The sequence below is a fragment of the Cyclopterus lumpus genome, chromosome 4 (assembly GCF_009769545.1).
Source record: "Cyclopterus lumpus isolate fCycLum1 chromosome 4, fCycLum1.pri, whole genome shotgun sequence".
In the NCBI taxonomy this organism is placed as follows: domain Eukaryota; kingdom Metazoa; phylum Chordata; class Actinopteri; order Perciformes; family Cyclopteridae; genus Cyclopterus; species Cyclopterus lumpus.
The window spans coordinates 10,391,704-10,409,831 of NC_046969.1; the positions used below are offsets into that span (position 1 = coordinate 10,391,704).

General features: G+C 40.5%; 3 protein-coding genes across 5 annotated transcripts in view; 1 reads left to right on the forward strand and 2 right to left on the reverse strand.

Moving 5' to 3' along the window:
• Positions 1-10: 10 nt before the first annotated feature.
• si:ch211-162e15.3 (protein NCBP2AS2) lies at positions 11-716 on the forward strand. The gene is made up of 2 exons (XM_034531263.1): positions 11-216; positions 330-716. Exon 2 carries the CDS (start codon positions 392-394, stop codon positions 695-697), a length of 306 nt encoding a protein of 101 aa, XP_034387154.1. The 5' UTR covers positions 11-216; positions 330-391; the 3' UTR covers positions 698-716.
• Positions 717-3,907: 3,191 nt separating this feature from the next.
• On the reverse strand, positions 3,908-11,646 carry meltf (melanotransferrin). The gene is made up of 16 exons (XM_034531264.1): positions 11,598-11,646; positions 11,107-11,261; positions 10,453-10,552; positions 9,222-9,407; positions 8,977-9,133; positions 8,395-8,462; positions 8,120-8,304; positions 7,824-7,989; positions 7,579-7,721; positions 6,739-6,835; positions 6,465-6,659; positions 5,721-5,874; positions 5,044-5,111; positions 4,758-4,945; positions 4,200-4,392; positions 3,908-3,975 (listed from the first exon to the last, which is right to left on the reverse strand). Exons 1-16 carry the CDS (start codon positions 11,644-11,646, stop codon positions 3,908-3,910), a joined length of 2,172 nt encoding a protein of 723 aa, XP_034387155.1.
• A 3,624-nt stretch (positions 11,647-15,270) lies between these two features.
• The window catches only part of LOC117729574 (disks large homolog 1-like), a 94,117-nt gene continuing 91,259 nt past the window's right edge, over positions 15,271-18,128 (reverse strand). For all 3 annotated transcript variants that reach the window (XM_034530789.1, XM_034530788.1, XM_034530787.1), the window contains one exon: positions 15,271-18,001. In XM_034530789.1, the coding sequence (XP_034386680.1) occupies positions 17,895-18,001 (107 nt within the window). In that variant the 3' untranslated portion in view covers positions 15,271-17,894. The remainder of the gene's footprint in view (positions 18,002-18,128) is intronic.

The following is an 18,128-nucleotide window of genomic DNA, read 5'->3' on the forward strand; positions in this document are numbered from 1 at the left end:
ATGCATTTCCCCGCCTGGTGTTACCAGCAAAGACGTCCGGAACATCGTTTGCCACATTGCGGAAGTTAGCTTCAGATTCGTGGATCCCGCTCAACTATTTATGGGGGACTTAAAGAGACGTAACCTGAAACTAACTTCGGACTCGCGTTACAGTGTGTTATGAAGTCACCTAGCTAGCTGCATCAACCCGACCGAGAGTTCACCGGTTCAGCTGAAGTAAGGAAATGCACTTTGTATTACTCACCGCAACATACGCGATATACAGTTATATAGCCACCGTCGGTGATTATTATAACTCCACCTAACCGTACACGTTGATGTTATTACAGGGTCACGGGAGAGTGACGGGGGGCAGCTCACGTGTCAAGGTGCTCTGAAAACACCCGACAACATGCTCGCTCGCATGCTACTTAACCTCCTCAACAACCTCCAGGTCGTTGAGAAGTTGGCAGAGTCTCGTCCGATTCGCCGGGCGGCCCAGATCACAGCCTACTTCATCACCAAGGCTCAGATAGCCGGCCGGGACACCTCGAAGCGGGTCATGCGTTCACAGACGCTGCGGCAGGTGCGGGACGAGGTTGGCAAAGCCCCCGGGGACCTGGGAGAGCTGGGCAGCCGCCTGAAGAGAGTCAGAGAGACCTTTGTGAATGAAGTGAAGGAGGGATGGAAGGACGGCTCCAGGCAGATCAAGAAGTAAATAAAGGAAGGGCTGGCTATAGGAGGTTAAAGTGACTGATCAATTGTGTGGACAGTTATTAATAAGCTGACGTGTGTTTTGTTTCTAAACAATAGAAACAAAACACATTAATACACATGTGCACACGCATTGGTGGGCGTCACACTGACAACATCTTTTTGTTTTCGTGGCGTGTTGAACCAACAGTGACTTGAGGGGTGCATATGTTATTGTGTGGTGGTTAAGGTGAGAAAAAAAGTGGCTTCATTTAGGACACTGATCAGTTCACAACCAAGAATGGTGGTTCATATTGTCGAGTGCTCCAGACGGACCGATGACTAGACACTTTATTTGTTAAATTAAATACATTATCTGTATGCACACTTCAAAGAATGCATGGGGGTCCGCATTGTTGATTTCATTTTCAAGAAAGCCTGTGGAAAAGTAGGAACTGTCTTGTAGTATCGGAAAAAGTGGACGTTTAGTTTATTAAAGTTAAGTGCACTTTTCTAAAAGAAATTGACGATTCAATGAAGACAGACCCTGAGTACTGCCTTCCATCTCTGGCACTTTACTTAAGTCTGTTAGTTCAACACATTATGTCCTGTTCCTTTCCTGCCATTTCCCCCCACGATATGCACGACACCACCAATCCCTCCCAAAAAGCTTTTATGGATCTTTAGGATGGTGTCTTGGTTAATAACTGTACCTGTCAAAAATGTACATATAGAGAATGATGTGATGATTTCACCATTTTACTCTGATTGTATAAATACAAATTCTAACTTATAACTGCTAGACAGTGTCAATACTGATATGGATATAAAGCAAGTTTTAAAAGAAAAAAGTGTAAAGGATTTTTACCTTTAAAAATATATATTTATGTGTGCTCATGTGAATATAACACTGAGGTGTGGACCAACGTCAGAAAAGTCACGACTGACGGTCAGAAAAGTTTGCAGGAGTCAGGGTTCACAGGCGTCTACAGTTTATTGCTTTCACTTTGTAATTCAGTTAATTAGCTTCCATAACAACGGAGAAATGAAACACTGGAAAGTCTGAGAAAGATAAGAGGACATTTTATTGCTCCTTGTGACATGTGGTCCCTGCAGTGACAATGAATGTCATCATGTACTATCTTTAAGAGTCTAAGACATGCACACATGTACATCATCCTTCTGGTCAAGAGTACAATGACTGATCCCTGGCTCCATTTCTCTTCAGATATTCCATCCACTCTTTGGCTTTGAGAAAACCATGAACTGATTCATTAATTTAAGTAATTGTTTTTTTGTTATATGAATTTATTAATAATATACTGGGATGATTAATCAATTATCAAACATATTTTACTGCTGATCCTGAAACCAAGTTCACTTACTTATGACATGACTTGGGTCTTTATATGATATGGGAACACATGCCGAAAGGTTAACATTGAACACAACATTCAATGAAATAATAGCTCCACAGAATGCATTTAATACAGCTTTATTCCATTTGAACAAGCACAATACTTGTGCAGACTCACTGGCCTGGCAACTAAATATTAGTTACATGTTACATAATTTCACATAGAAATAAATCTCGATAAGGTTATTTGTTTCTGACAGCATGAGTCAGTACATATACACTGATATGGCATCTGAACTTCATATAAAAATAAATCTCTCAACATAGGAAAATACACATCCAATCAGCATTAACAGGAAACTGCATCGAGCAACAGGAAGTAGAGTAGATGACAGGAACAGGTTAGTTTGAGTTAGAAATATAGATTTCTGGAGTGAGTTAAGGCTTGAGAGCTGTCTTGTATAAACATTTCTTTTCTTTTCTTATATGCTTTTTTACTCTTATTCTTTTGACACTCTTTGCATGACCAACAGAATAAAGCCATCTCTGAGTCTTTCCTCAACTGACACAAACTCCTCATTAAATTCATCAAGAAAATACTAAACCTCATTCACTCTCCAGCGCAAACCACAGGATGTTTTATTTATGTTCTCTTCAAATCTGATGGGACCAAACCAGTGTGTCAGGGTTACCTGCTTGATTTGTGTCAAATGTGGAAACTGAATTGCTAAAAAGGTGTGAGAAATGGCTGCAGGTGGAAGGTATTCTGACTATCTGCTGTTTAAGAAGTTCCCATCAATACAAACAAATATAAGAAAACAATTAATCATTTTTAAATGAATAATTAGACATATGGACAAACAGTCATCACACTATCCCCAGCACAGCTCTGCGTGGGGGCAACACTAGTGCATATTCACTGATATGGCATTAGCTTATAGGAGAAACACAGCCGACACAAAGGGAAGGCCGTGTTGGTTAGATCACAGAGCAGCAATCTGACTTCTCTTCACGTGAAGCGTTTAATAAGCTGATGAGCTGATCTGAGGTCAGTTAAAGCAGGTATCTATCAATCAATACCGTTTAAAAGATACCAGGGGGAGAACGCTTTAAGGTTAGGCTAATCTGCATATCTCTGCTATCTCTGCATAAAATAATTGTATCTCTTAAAATGTCAAACTCTTTTTTTTAGAATATAAGTGACCTGGTCACGCACTCTTACACAAGATAGACAGTAAAGGTAAAGTGACCTCGATCTTATGAGGAACTCTGTGGTAAAAGTTAAAACATTACATGTGACGTGAAGTTCAACATCAGATTGTCTGTTCTTTGTCAAATGAAGCAGGCATGCACAAACCACTAAAGTAATGTAACAGGTGGCAGCATACACACTGATATGGCAGCTCACCTTCAGTAAACAAAGTGGCCGTAACACCTCTCATCATGTTGGATTCACACGAGCTGAAAGTTCTTTGGCAATTACACTTTTTTATCTGCCACAAAAACAGGTGACGATGTGCTTCATTTTAACACAAACACTTTCTAAGTCAAAGGCAGTTCCAACATGCCATCCTCTCGTATATTAAAACAACACAGAATCAGGTAGAAATTATGCATTTAAAAAATATAAAACATAGATTCAGGGACAGAAGGCTCTTCAGTCAAGCTGGGCTAAATTGGTCTGGACCAAGGCTATGAATTCTCAAGACTTCTGTGTGAGAATTAGAGAAAATAGAAATAAACATGGAAAGAAGAGCCAGACACGGAAAGACTGAGGACACAGGAAGGTATGCAGGAAATGCAAAGAAGTGAGCACTGAGGACTGGAAGAAATGGAGGAGGAAGGGAGAAGGAGAGGAGGCTGGACACCTGTGTCACATTACATCCAGAGGTTGGTGAGCATGAAGCTGAACGGGACCAACAGCAGCAGCCACACCGTGGACATCACTGTAAGAGGAATACAAGGGAAATATTAGAGAGGTTGTACATAGGAAAACAATATAAATCGGTAGCTGCTTCCATTGATAGTGTCTTTTAGTGTATTTATGGATCAATCTGTCTTCAATCTGCTCATACATTGTGATGATGGAGAATGATTCATTTCATTTCATGTCTTGTTGGATTTTAATTGTATTGTGAGGAACGATTTATGTGGTTTAGTGGGTTTTTACCTGCACTCGATGAGTTACACTCCATATCGACCAGTGAGTCCAAGTAGGTCTGGCCCAGCCACTCCTGGTAGGTCTTTCTGTCAGCAACGCCCACGAGGCGCACAGTGGAGTCTTTGAAAATGAGATCTGTGCCCTCGTAGCTCTGGGAGTCAAACATCTTGAATGCAGAACCTGCATCATTGCCGAAATATGTCTACAAGGAAACAGACGGACGAGAAGAAAGAGAAACTGAATGAACCCCCACAAATGACCAACACAGTGGATTCCCTACATTCACCGTAAAAAATTAGTGAGCGGAGACATGACCTGATTATTTTTGTATTCATTCATTGGTCAAATTCACGTTACATTCACAAAGTAATCCTGTAGCCACCAGGCTCATTGTTGAGAACTCCCTGATGGTGTGTTCAAGGACAAGAAAATCAGATAGTTGAGAGTTGGCTGCTCAACATACGTTTTTATCAATTTAATAAACAATTTCTGCTTATAATTGGGGACATGTAATCAATAATTATCTGTGTGCGTGAGTTATAGTGTGTAACAGCATGGACGTCTTACCTGTGCGCGGTCCAGGAGTCCATAGATAGCGTGGATGTTGGTGTCGGCCCGTACCATTACAGCGTGGGAGGGGACTCTAGCCAGGTTGCAGTATCTGTACTGGTCGACCTCTGCTTTAGTGTCCTGAGAACACAGCAGCTGGAAGTCTGTAGACCGGAGATCCACTGCCCATGATTCAACGGAGTTCCCTGAACAAACACACACAGTCAGGTGGTTTATCATGTCCCTTAAAATGATGATACCCTTAAAAGGTGAACACCTTGTATCTTGGAGTTATTTTTCATACCGTCAGTGTTTTGGATTACAGTTGAATGTTTTACGAAAGCCACATCTCCATCTCCTTTTGCAAGACACCTGAATAGACAGATAGACCATGTAGTGTTTGGCATAAGTTCAAGTCATCTTTCTATTGGAGGCAACAACGTTGCAAAGTTGGAGAAGCTCCTGTATTTTGGGTCGCCTTGTTTCCAGAAGTAAAAGTCCCATTCATATTTACATAGACAAAGTTCTCTGACTTGAATAGAAAGAAACACAACAAAAGATGACACGCCAGAAAATCACAATCATCCAATCCAGTCACAAACTTAACATTATCTTAGATTAGAAAACTGGAAATACAATCTGACTTCAATAAGACTTTATAATAAATCAACTCTGGCCAGATCCTCCTCAAATCAACATTAATAACCCTTGCACCGCTTCACTTTATATACATTTAGATACACTGTATACACTTTGAATTTTTTTCATTTTATGTAAAGAATTTATGATAAACTGACAGAGAAACATGAATTATCAGCAACTTCACACATAATGCATGCGCATATAACATAAACCTCTGGGATCTGTGAGAGTCAAGTGTTCCTATGTTCAGTAATATCGTTATCATCAAATACAATTTGAATGGACACAACTTGAGTGAAAGATGCAACCCTGATGAGGTGCATGGGTTTGGGATGTTACCTGAAGGCACCGTCGTATCCATCATACAGGTCTTTTCCCTTCTCACATTTGTTCTGTCCTGAGCTGTCGCCCACACAAACACCACACAGGTTGTCGGGGAAACCAGGCTGGTTGGCACCTGGTACGCAGCTCTGCTTGAAGAACCCTCCCACCGCTAAGTGTCATGGGAAACATGACAATAGAACATCAACACTGGAATGAAAAGCCAGGCTTTTGACCCAAATAAGTTGTATAACCTAATTTACTCAAAATACCAGAATTACTTTAAACGTTCATTCCATTGTTTGTTTAAACATGCGTTACAATTTGAAGGTTTGGATTTGCAACAATTTCATCAGACAACTCAAGAAGGTTGATTGTAGATTGGTCGTGTGAGGGTTTAAATACTGTGCATTGTATATATAACATTATATCCATTTAATTTGAGTTTAATTACAACAGCCTTTGGCTGAATGAGGTATTGTTTCTAGCGTCCTAGTCATAATTACATTAGTGAATTGACAGACTAAACATTTTAATAATCCATTAATTGTCATCAATCAAGTAAAAATGATCGACAATCTCTGATTCCAGCTCTGTACAGTAAAAGCGAGGATTCTTTGAAATCTTTGTTATAAATATAAACTGTGACTTTTCACTACTTTCTTACATTTTAACTATTTTCATTCTTCGACCGCTGGATTTCTACGAGTTCTGACTCCAGCACACACCTCTGTTACACACACGGACCCACACCCCACTGACCTTGAGGTATCTGACATTGCTGAGGGCTGATCAGGCCTTTCTCAATCAGCGTTGCCACGGGAACGTTCCAGCCAGCAGTGCGACCGTATCCGGTGTGACAAGAGCGACGGTCACGCAGGTTGTCGAGGTTACGGATGTCGAGACTGCTCTTCTTCACCACCGCGACTGCATAGTACATAGAACCATCACGGTCCTCTGGAGAAGAAACAACATGTGTATGTGTTAGAAACAATAATCGGTATGTGCGTGAGTCTCTCTGTGTTTGTGTCTTTACCGGTGTAGCTCTCGCCGGTAGCCGGGACCAAGCCGTACTCTTTGCCTGCTGAGTAGATGTAACCTCCATCCAGAGTGATGGCATCAGCCTCGTTGTTCTTCACACAATTGAAAATTAAAGGAAAAACTGTAATTGCAGGAAATCAGTTGGTCTTTTTATTCAGTAATCACAGTTTTCTGTTTTTTTTGGAACCAAGTCTTAAAGTTTAGGATTCAAATTCTAAACAAGTGCCCTTTACCAAATTAAACCTTGGTTTATTAAAAAACACCTTCAAATTACATGAACATGCTATCAAGCTAAATTTAAGATGGTGAACCTGGTAAATATGACTTTCAATCATAAGCTCACAGAGCTGCAAGCTTGACTGTAGATGTCAGAATGTGATCATCTGAGATATCGTCCATTGGCTGCTGGTCTGCACTGACAAATGCACCTTTCCCTCCTGCTTGCTCAGCATTAATGAGTTGCAAGTCTTTTACATTTTTGTGATCAAAAGTCTGATTCCAGTCCAAGTACTATGACTCAGGTCCACACCTCTGGTTTAACCTAGAATCAGTGTTGCTGTTTAAGTTTATCCACCGGACACCACAAACAAGTGTACTTTAAATGTCCTGTTCAGGACACATATCTTGGTCACACATCTTTAATAAACAAATCTTAGCGGTGATCAACATCCAAAATGCTTGTTTATGTTACAAATATGAACTGTAAGATTTAATACAAATTGGCACGAGTCTAAAAAATACAGTCTCCATCAGACTCTTGTGTTGACTTTATTTAAAGTAAATGAATAACGCTGTAGCTGTTCCTCAGGAGCCAGCAGTAAGAAACATCCGTTACCTTGATTTTCTTCATGCAGTCAGTCACAGAGTCCCCGTGGACACACTTGATGTCTGGAGTCAGACCTTTACTTTGGAAGTGCATGCTCATGTCAGCACACTTCTGCTGCTCACTGCTGGACAACACACACCACCGCAGCACATCTGGGATATTTGTAGATAAATGGGTGAGTAGTAAAAAAGGAAAGAAAGATAGGTAAGCTAGGTAGGTATAGCCCAGTTTACTAGACAGGGTTGAAATGTCACCTTCGCGTTTGCAGTCCATGGCTCTCAGAGCATTATTATAGACGTGACCCATCCACTTTGTGGGGTCGTCTGACTCGGCCCCATGAAAATTGGTGGTTGACTCAGAGAAGAGCAGAGTTCCTTCACCATATGCCGTTGATGAAAACATGTTGAAGCCAGACTTTTCCTGCACAAAGTAAGTTGCACTCTCATAGATAGAATCAAGACAATGTGGTTAAATGCAAGTCTGACTGCTTCACTGTGACTGAAGATGCTTTAGGAGCAGTCCTGTTTTTGTGAGCTGTGTTTGGACGTACCAGGCCCTCCTTCAGCATGCTGAACACCACAGAAGGAGTGATGTCATTGCCGACAACAATCCCACGGAATGGGACGCGAACCAGATGGCATGTTCTCCACTGAGAGACAGGAGCTTTGGTGCCGTCACGACACAACAGCTCATAGTCCGATGACACCAGTCCGTTTGCCCACGTTGGACCACCACCTGATGAAAAGATGACTTATTAGCTAACGGCAATGTGGCTGTAATAACCAACTAATTACTGAGTATCCAGCTAGCCAACTAAGAATTTACCATCAGTGTAATCCCCGACAGTTGTGTGTTTGATGAAGGCCACCTCTCCTGCATCCTCAGCCAGACACCTACAGAGACGACACAAAACAGAAGTTGAGAATTAAGTGTACTGGCAGACTTAGTTATTAGTGTTTAGGTCCAATTATTTGCTAACTATTAGATGGGTTGTCATGAAATGTTCATGGTCCCTGGACCTTGAATCCTAAAAACATCCGTTACCTCACTTTTCATCTACTGACAGCCAATGTTAGCATGCTAACATGCTAAACTAGGATGTTAAATATGGTTGATATTATACCTGCTAAACAAGAGCATGTTATGTTTTTGTTGAGCATGCTAGCGTTAACATTTAGCTCAAATGCTCAATCGTTTTAACGTTAATTGTTTTTTTCTTTGTTTTAGCATCATTTGTATCCTAAAACAGCCCTGATAATAGAATTAATTATTATTACACAATTATACAAGCATGAATACATACTGGTAATAGAGAAAAGGAAGGAGACTTTAGATATGTCTTGGAGTGAACTCAAATGACATTTAAAACATACACAGTTCCTCAGAACTGTAACTTCTGTGTGTTACCTGAACGCTCCTTCGTAGCTGAAGTATCTCTCTTTGTTGCTCATCTCACATTTGTGCTGGTTAGACTCATCTCCGATGCACAGCTCGCACAGAGATGCGGGGTCACCCACCTCGTTTGCTCCGGGGATACAGCTGGCATTGAAGAAATGTGCCACACCTGACCACACAAACACACGTCTCTCCATCTTTCTGTATATACATCTATGCATGTATATGTATATGTATGTGTAGTGCATGTTTCCTACCCTGGGGGATGTTGCAGCCCACCACAGACATGTAGCCCTGGTCTATGAGATATCCTAAAGGCATATTCCAGCCAGCTGTTCGGCCTTTACCAGTGTGGCAGCTCTTTTTTCCTGCCAGGTTGTTGATGTTGATGCCAGAATTTGCTTTCTTCACCACAGCAACTGCATAGTAGGAAGCACCAGTATCTGAGGCAACAACAGCACAGGTGTTAAAACACATATGACAGTAAGTGCTAAGAGTATTTTGACAGCAATGTGCTGTATAACATGTTGGCTCTGAGATCAATGTCTAAGATAATAAAGATCAGACAACAAACACTAGATAAGAACGTGTTATATGTATCGACATATACATCCTTTAAACCAGCATCGCTGGAAAAAGCTTGATTAAACCTGACAACCATTTTTACCGAAACAAAATACAATTCCAACACCACAGAACCTGTGCTACTGCACACATGATATGTCATTATGGAAACCCCAGTTTCCAACAGTATAAGTCAATTGTTGGGTTATGTGTCTTACCCAAGGACACATCGACGTTGACTAGAGAAGTCGGGGATTGAACTGCAGATCTTCTGATTGAAGGATAGCCCATTCTACCTTTAAGCCAAAGTCACCCCATTATGTCTCCATCTAGTGGATGAATAATGGTACTGCACTTTTTCTAAAGGCATTGTCCTTCAATACAAAGCCGGTCAACTAGTGGGTTATGGGGTTTTCTTTGAACGGGAACACAGAGGTCTGATTGATTGATTTTTCAAAACAAAGCAAAAACAGTTGTATTTTGATGGAATTAATACCTAGTTAATTACAATGAAATAATATGAGTTTTATAGTTACAAGAGAACATTTAAAACGGCACAGATACATGTTTGCTGGAGGTTTAGGGTTGCAACATTTGCAATATTCCAAAAAATGTTCCCAAATTAGTTCTTTTATTTAAATCTCACAAGAGTAACCTTCATAATACAAAGATCATTCAAATATAATCTTGTAGTTGCAGAGACTATTCAAGAAAATATGCATATTTCCCAATATGTCAAACTATTCCTTTAAACATTAAAACAGCTATACTGAATGATGTACCATGCCTTTTTAATTTGATAATTCAAATAAGCAGCAACAGTTTAACACTAATAAAATATCTTTCACACCTGTTTTTCTCTCTGACTGTCACGTCTATTTGTTTCAGTTTGAGTCCCTCTTTCAGAATAAAAACACATCTTACCATCAACTTTTGTTTCACTGCCAGCCATCTTGAAGGAAGCCGTCTTTCCCAGGTTGTAGATGTCAGTGCCGGACATGGACAAGGCATCTGCTTCTTTTTTCTGCACAGATACAGCAAACAAAACGATTAATGATGTTGTAAATATCACGGAGATTCCCCTTTATCTTCAATATTAAGAGCCCCGTTGTTAAAAGACTCACACGGACAGCTATGAAGAGTTTCTGATAAATAAGAGCATACAATAAGAGCATGTAAGTCTAAATAAATGAACTAAACTGGATTGTCAGGCTCACATCAACATGATTACCGTACTTAATGACTGTTTGAACTTGTTAGACATTTCCATATAATGTTGCATAATAAAATGCACGTTTCCCTCACATTTCAGCTTGAGTAACTAGGACGCCCTGTTTTCAGATGTTTGTAGTTGTCATAAACTGCCCAGTGTGCATTTCGCTGCCCGATAATGTACCGCCTATTTAGAAATGTATTGCAACATACCATATAACGTTACATTTGCTGCTTGATTGAGTGTTCGGCCTCTCAAAGTATTTTATAACCTTTTACAGTAATGCGTCCTCTGATGACCTGACTTTACAAACATGTTGACTGACGCCATTTTATTTGAATCAGGTACTGTTGTCAAAATCTGACCTGTAGTTTCTGAACGCAGCCCTCGACTGTCACACCGTTCACACAGCTGAGCGATGGACGGATGGAGACGCTGGCGAAAGACTGCGACATGGCCTGACATTTCCTTTGCTCTGACTCTGAGATGGTGCACCATCGGATGCTGCTCTGGCCCAACACTGAGAGAGACACACACACACACACACACACACACACACACACAGAGCACTCATTTTTCATCTGTCGTCTTGAGGACGGTGCTTCCCAACCGTCACCCCCATGAATAGGATCCCATACAGATATACTTTGTGTATTAAAACAACCATATATAAACAATAATTTGAGGTAAAATGGAAAAATATGGTCAACATGATCAAGTTATAATATTAATAGTGATCATGATGCTTTTTTTCAATTTCATTTCATGTATTCTGTATAGTATTTATGTTTATTTGCTTGTTTCTTTGCTGCTGAAGGAAACATTTGTTGTAAGTTCAGTGTATAAATGCTCTTACCAGCTTGTAGGATTAGCAGTAGAGCTCCGGTTGTCCTCCACATGGCCATGGCTGCGTTCTAAGTCACTCTCTCGATTGGGTAAAATAACCTCCCTCTCCTTGACTTTATATGATGGCTATTGAATCAAAGTCCAGCTTCTATCTTCAAGACTCAGCTTAAAGTCCTTGTGCGGAGCTTAGAGGAGGCTGTATATTTTAGTGATTTACAACTCTACATCTACAGCAGGTCATTCAGCAGTCATGAGACTCTCAGCTCTTCTGTAGAGTTTATGAAGTGTGCCTCTCTGGTGTACCTGGTCGGACACGTCTCCGCTGCCTGGCTGCAGGTCAAAGTCTGGACAGAGAGCTCTTTTACAGTCAGAGAGCTCCACCTCTGCTCTTCTGTGTGGTGCTTTTCCACTGATGGGAAAAAGGAAAGGGGATACATGCAAATACAGTAAGGCCATTGGTCACTGACTCCCTACTCTGGCTGCTGAGAGGAACAACAACTATTTACTTGTTTCATTGCTAACATTGACCGTGCCTCTGACTTTTAGAAGTTTGTTGTGGGAATAATATTTCGATGAAGTCAGTTATTCCCAGATACACTGTGAACTGAGTCTTTTGATTATGAAGTGGTTATTATGGTGGTTCAGGGTGCCACAGTATTCTGTTTGAAATGGGGCTGGGGTTTCCCACTTTAATGCACATTTATATATAGCTATATACTCATTAATTTAGTACAATGTATCTAAGCTTATGAGTTATCTACCGAAAAATGTTAAACAAATAGCTCCACTTTGACATTTGGCAAAGTTCCACTGTACTCGTGTTGTTCTGTAAGGGACTTATCTTGTGTGCCTTGCTCAATAACAAGACCATAAATGTTTTTTATGAATACATTTACATCTCTCCATTGCACCTTATTAACTCTGCTTCCTCCCCGGAGTCTTTGTGACTTCACATCTCATAGGGTCCATTGGACCTGGAGGTGTCTGATGCCTGGTGAGCCGGCCTCCCGCGTTGGCCCTGCTGATGCGCCCCCCCCCTCCCCCCCTCCCCCCCTCCTCTCTACCTCCTTCTGTTTCATGGATTGGAGTTCCATTCATAAATTGTCATATTCATTGAATGTGTTTATGTAACTTTGTAAATGCTGTTCATTCTGTACACATGAGATCGGTTGCTTCTGTCCATCCGGGGAGAGGGATCCTCCTCTGTTGCTCTCCTGAAGGTTTCTTCCCTTTTTTCCCTGTCAAAGGTTATTTTTGGGGAGTTTTTCCTGATTCGATGTGAGGTCCTGGGACAGGGATGTCGTATGTGTACAGATTGTAAAGCCCTCTGAGGCAAATTTGTAATTTGTGATATTGGGCTATACTAAATAAACTGAATTGAATTGAATTAACGAGAGCATATAGGTCACTTCTGTTTCGCTCCGAGAAGAGAAAAGTAACTCAATGCATAACGAGACCATGCAGGAAGTCTGCTTTGCTTCCATCAGAGGAAGTAACTGAATGGGGTGCAGCAAGTTAACCCCATAATGTTTATGTTAGGAACTGGTGTACCGATAGTGTTAATGAGGACTCATCCTATTCTGCACTGCTCCTTTATAAGATGTACATTGTGTTCGTCCTCCCACCGACTGCACTGCACTCCGTATGACGATTGAACCTTCTGTGCGCGTGAGAAGACTAAATTAAATTTCTCAAAGTTCGATATTTCAGTATTATAGGACTCACTCGGCACTATAAGGTAAATGATCTAAATACTTCCTCGAACCTACTCCTCCAAAAGCTATTGTATGCACAACTGATCAATAAATAGCTGCTTTATATCATGTGTGATTAATGATTATGATAACAACATATCTTTAGTGAAACACAGGAAAGAAGCCTGATCATAAAAACACATGTAATTGCTCTGATTGATGGACTGATTGATTATTCAACGATAGACATTACCAAAACATGAGTGATAAGAATAATAACGTTTTTTAAATGGTTTAGGACTGTAATGAATTATGAAGGCAACACCAGCGAATACCTCTGGCGCTTAAACCTTTAAATTAAATCAAATGAATAAGTAATGGTATTTTAAAACAGGGCATAAGGTGGAGCAGGGAACAGTAATACAGTTATTGTTAGGCAGCACATGTGGCTGCAGAAACTGACACTAGTTATTTTGGGAGTTCAACACTCACAAGACGTGTTGGAGTGAGGATGACACACAGTAGAGTTGACAGCCAAACCGATGTGTCAGGTCGCTGCTATTTTCCCTTCTCAAAATAACCTGACTTTCTCTCTTAAATCAAAAACCTGTGAGCTGCATCACACGGTAAAGTTTACATGCAACTAATCCATTCTCTTCTCATGTAAATGTTTAAACAGCTGTTCCTCACAATGAACCTTTCATTCTCACGTACAGCGGGCTGTGTGTGCTTCCAAAGTAGACATCTTTAAAACATTTACGTGTTACGTGTTATGTTCTTTTCACATCCTGAGGTGGGTTTCTTGACAATTTTGAATGATTTATGTTTTATATCTCCTTTTACTCCTTAGATTACAACAGGAAATTATCCTCTGATTAGCATGTTATTGTGACTATAACCCGGAGGACCGGATGAACTCAAGGAGAGATTGATGAGTTCAACTTTGGACCTCGATCAAGTGAATGAGGTGAGACAGCAGCTGCATGTGAGGTGTGTGAAGATGTCTATGGATCAACGCATTCGAGAATGGACCTTTGAGATTCATATTTTGTAGAATTGAGGTGTATTTTCATTACGACTTAACAACTAAAACCTTCCCAGAGTCACTAGTGCTGCTGCAGACTCTTCAGCCAGAAGATGCTTCACCTTCCCAGCCAAGAAGCTGGTTGTCTCTGCTAAAGGGAGCCACATTAGACATCATTAGAGACTACTACAAACCTGCAGTAGTAGGTAAAATAAAGCAGAATATATTCATATGTACAGCTTTCATATCATATGCAAATTCATTCACATTCCAAACCGCAAAAATAATAATCATCTGTGGTCATCGGTCGAGGAAATTCAATAAATCTCAATAAAGACTTTTATTTTTTTTTTACCAAAATAGGCAGTTAGAGCAGGGATACATATTATAATGTTAGATATAGATCCATCTCTTCAATATATTCTTTGCATCGGTGCTTTACTCTATCAGACAGTGGCATGGTCCCCTGGCTAAAACACACAGCCAGAGTCACACAGCGAGTCCAGTTCTGTCAACACCACTGATTTACTGGATTCATCGAGCATTATAGTTGGAAAGAAGTAATTCAGCTGGACATTCTGTGAGGATATATTAAAGCTTTTGAAACACATGTGGTCAAAACTATTTATTACTTGGGTCTAAGAGCTACTCTGTTGACAGAACGGTCTTTCTGTACGTCTCTGGTCTCCAGTCAGCTTGGAGGAGTTGCCGCGGGGGTTGAGGGTGGAGATGCGAGGTGGGTAGCTGACAAGGTCCGCAGGAGCTTTGTTACCAAAAGCATCTTGATATTTCAAATGTTATGCCGAACAATAGAGGTTATCATCATGTTTCAGGTAAGCGCCATTCGTGACTTCACTCTCTTTTAGCTCCGTTTTGGTCTCCACCACCTCCTGAGTTGAAATATCTGGCTCTTTAGCTGCTAAATGCTCCACTATGTTCACCAGCTATAGTCTCTATCTTTATCCATCTTTCAAATCTTTTTCACTGAAAACGGCTGCTTGCAGCTTCCAAAAAGAACACTATGAGAGCAAAACAGTGACGTTGTGGACCGGACAGATTCACAACAAACTGAAACTCACGATAAAGTTCCATAAAGCAGAAGGGAGCTGATAATTATCTGTTCACATTATCACTGTCATTTGATACAAAAAATATTGATTATAGTCGCTTTAAGGGAAAAGACAAATCGTAATCGTCTCACCTGTTGCAGAAGGTTGCATTTCCAAAGGTGTTTTTGTCACAGAACACAGACGTCTACCCAGAAAAGATAAAAGTTTGCTCGAGGCTAAAGCCACATTAAAATAGTTTATTTCTACAGACTGTGACACTCCCTACTTTCCTTTATTGCTGAAACGTACATTAAATAACATTTTTTCACAGCTGATCCTGCCAAATGTCAATCAGCGCTATAGCTCGAAACCAATCACAAGATATGAATAACGCTGCCCGTGGCCGGCAGATTGGCAAAGAGAGGGTCGTGTGACATGGCCAGCATCCACAGGCTGCTTGAACTGTACAGTTACATTAGTGCCTGTTAAGCGGGAAACGGCGATTCATAATAAAAGCATCATGTGATCATGAAAACACCTTTGATGATACAACCCATTGCAGGATGACAGGTAAGAATATAATGCTTTGATTGTCCACCATGTGCCTGTATTATAGAGAGACGTATGGAGCACTAAGGTCACAGATGGAGCTAGTTTCAGACGTTCTTCATGCACACCGGAACTGAAGGCCAAAACTCATAACTCCAGCTTGAAAAAAATATCTGTTGAAAAATAAGCCAAACCAGTTGATCAGTGGGTCATGATAGTAGCGTTTACCAGAGTTTTACCTGATGTCTTTAACTACACAACCAATGAGCATAAAGAGTTCCCTGACCTCGTTAGCTCTTTCAAACCACCATAATAATCACTGACAGCTGAAAGAAAAGTGAGAGTATCACACATCCAAATACCTGAAACACTGGGATGGGATCAACTCTGTCAAGATGCTTTAAGAAACCAGCCCTCATCAGGGCAACTGCAGTATGACGGAAAGCTATAACGATGATGTTGATGCTGAGGATAGTGTTGATGAAGAAGATGATACACTGTTTGATGCTGGAGTGCTCGACTAATGTCACACTGTGAATGTGGGGAAGGAGAGAGATGAAGGTATGAAACAGCGAGGAGGAGGAGGAGGAGGAGGAGGAGGGGAGGCAGAGAAGCCCTTGTTTGAAGAAGACATGGTTGATACATGTTTTTTTAAACAGAAGATCTGGGCCCGTATTTATCAAATTGCTAAAAGTAAAATGTTGGACTTGACATCCTTCCCTTTTACCTTCCTAAATGTGTTTGTAGAGGGATTGTATAATATATTATTGGATAAGATGAGCGATACCTTACCTGAAGCAATACGTTTAATTTAGAATAAGGTAGTTTTAGTTGGTCTGTGTTTATCAAGGTGCAAACAACAAGAACGTATCTGTCATTGATGATCACTTTCCATACAGCTTATCTGCACTCGTCAATGTGGCACTAAATTACACTCATTATCTGTTTGGTTCTCTTTTTGTTTCCATTTCATCCCATTATGTATCCATATTTGCATATTGATGTATTCTAAATATATTAGATCGTTTTTAATTTCACATTAGTTTCTACCAAAGATATTAAGCATTTTACGCAAATACAATATACTTTAAACAGTAAAAAAGGACACATTCTTGCAGAATAACACATAACTGAGTGCAATTTAACAGGGTAGGTGTAAATCCTTGACACTGATTGGCTGTTCTTATTCATTGGTGTAATTAATCATCTGATGACTTAAAAGCTGCTCTAAAACGTTACTCCTCCACTTTGCTGGAAATAAGAGTAGGACGCTTGATAAATGTGTCCTAAGATACACTTTTAGAGAATAATATTGTTTTAAGCATCAGTCAACATTTTGAGAAATAAGGCCTAAACTACTATTTCATTTTGGGCCTTGCTGGGGCACGTTATAAAGTTTTGAACTCATTCCTTAAGTCTGTTGTCTCAAGGGTGGGACATGAAAGAGAGATAGAAAAGGACTAAACAGAAGCAATGCCATGAGGAAAGACAGACAGACCAGGAAGAAGATCAACATTTTGTCCCAAAAACATGCTCTTAAAGCTACAGCGTGCAAAAGTCTGCCTCTTGGTGACAATATTATCATTACAAACCCATACATGAATGCATTACCCTTCGTTAATATGAAAACAACAACGACAACAACAACAATAAGAAGAACAATAATGAACTCAAATCAGATAATGGTACATGTCGCCTTGATTTGAACCTCCTCCTTAAACATTAAGGAACTGAGCTGTAGGAAGATCCACCAACAGGCTGCTGGACAGACATTAGCCCCTCCCACTTCAGGAAGTAGCAGTCCCAGATAGTCCCAGCCTCTTCTGACTTCATGTGCTCGTGTAAATCGGTGTGTGTGCAGTAATGTGTATTTACGAGAAAGAGAGAGAGAGAGGGGGGTGGGGAGGAGAGAGGAAGCAGGCTGATAATAGAAAATTAGAGGAAGTGTTGAAAGAGTGATGTTTATGATTTTGTAGTACGTGTGTGTTTATTCAAAGTCGCTCCTTGGTGGGAACCCAGATGTAAGGACCAGACTGCTCCTCAATTATCTGCTTCACCTGCGAATACACTTCCTCTAGAGTCGAGCCGTGGACAATAGCTGCAGAGAGAGACAGAGAGGAATTAATACCCAAGAATAACATCTACCAAAAGGATATTACTATGGTAACCCACCGTGTGTGCTATAATCAAAATATCCATTAAAGGGGGAGTAACCTTTAAAGTTC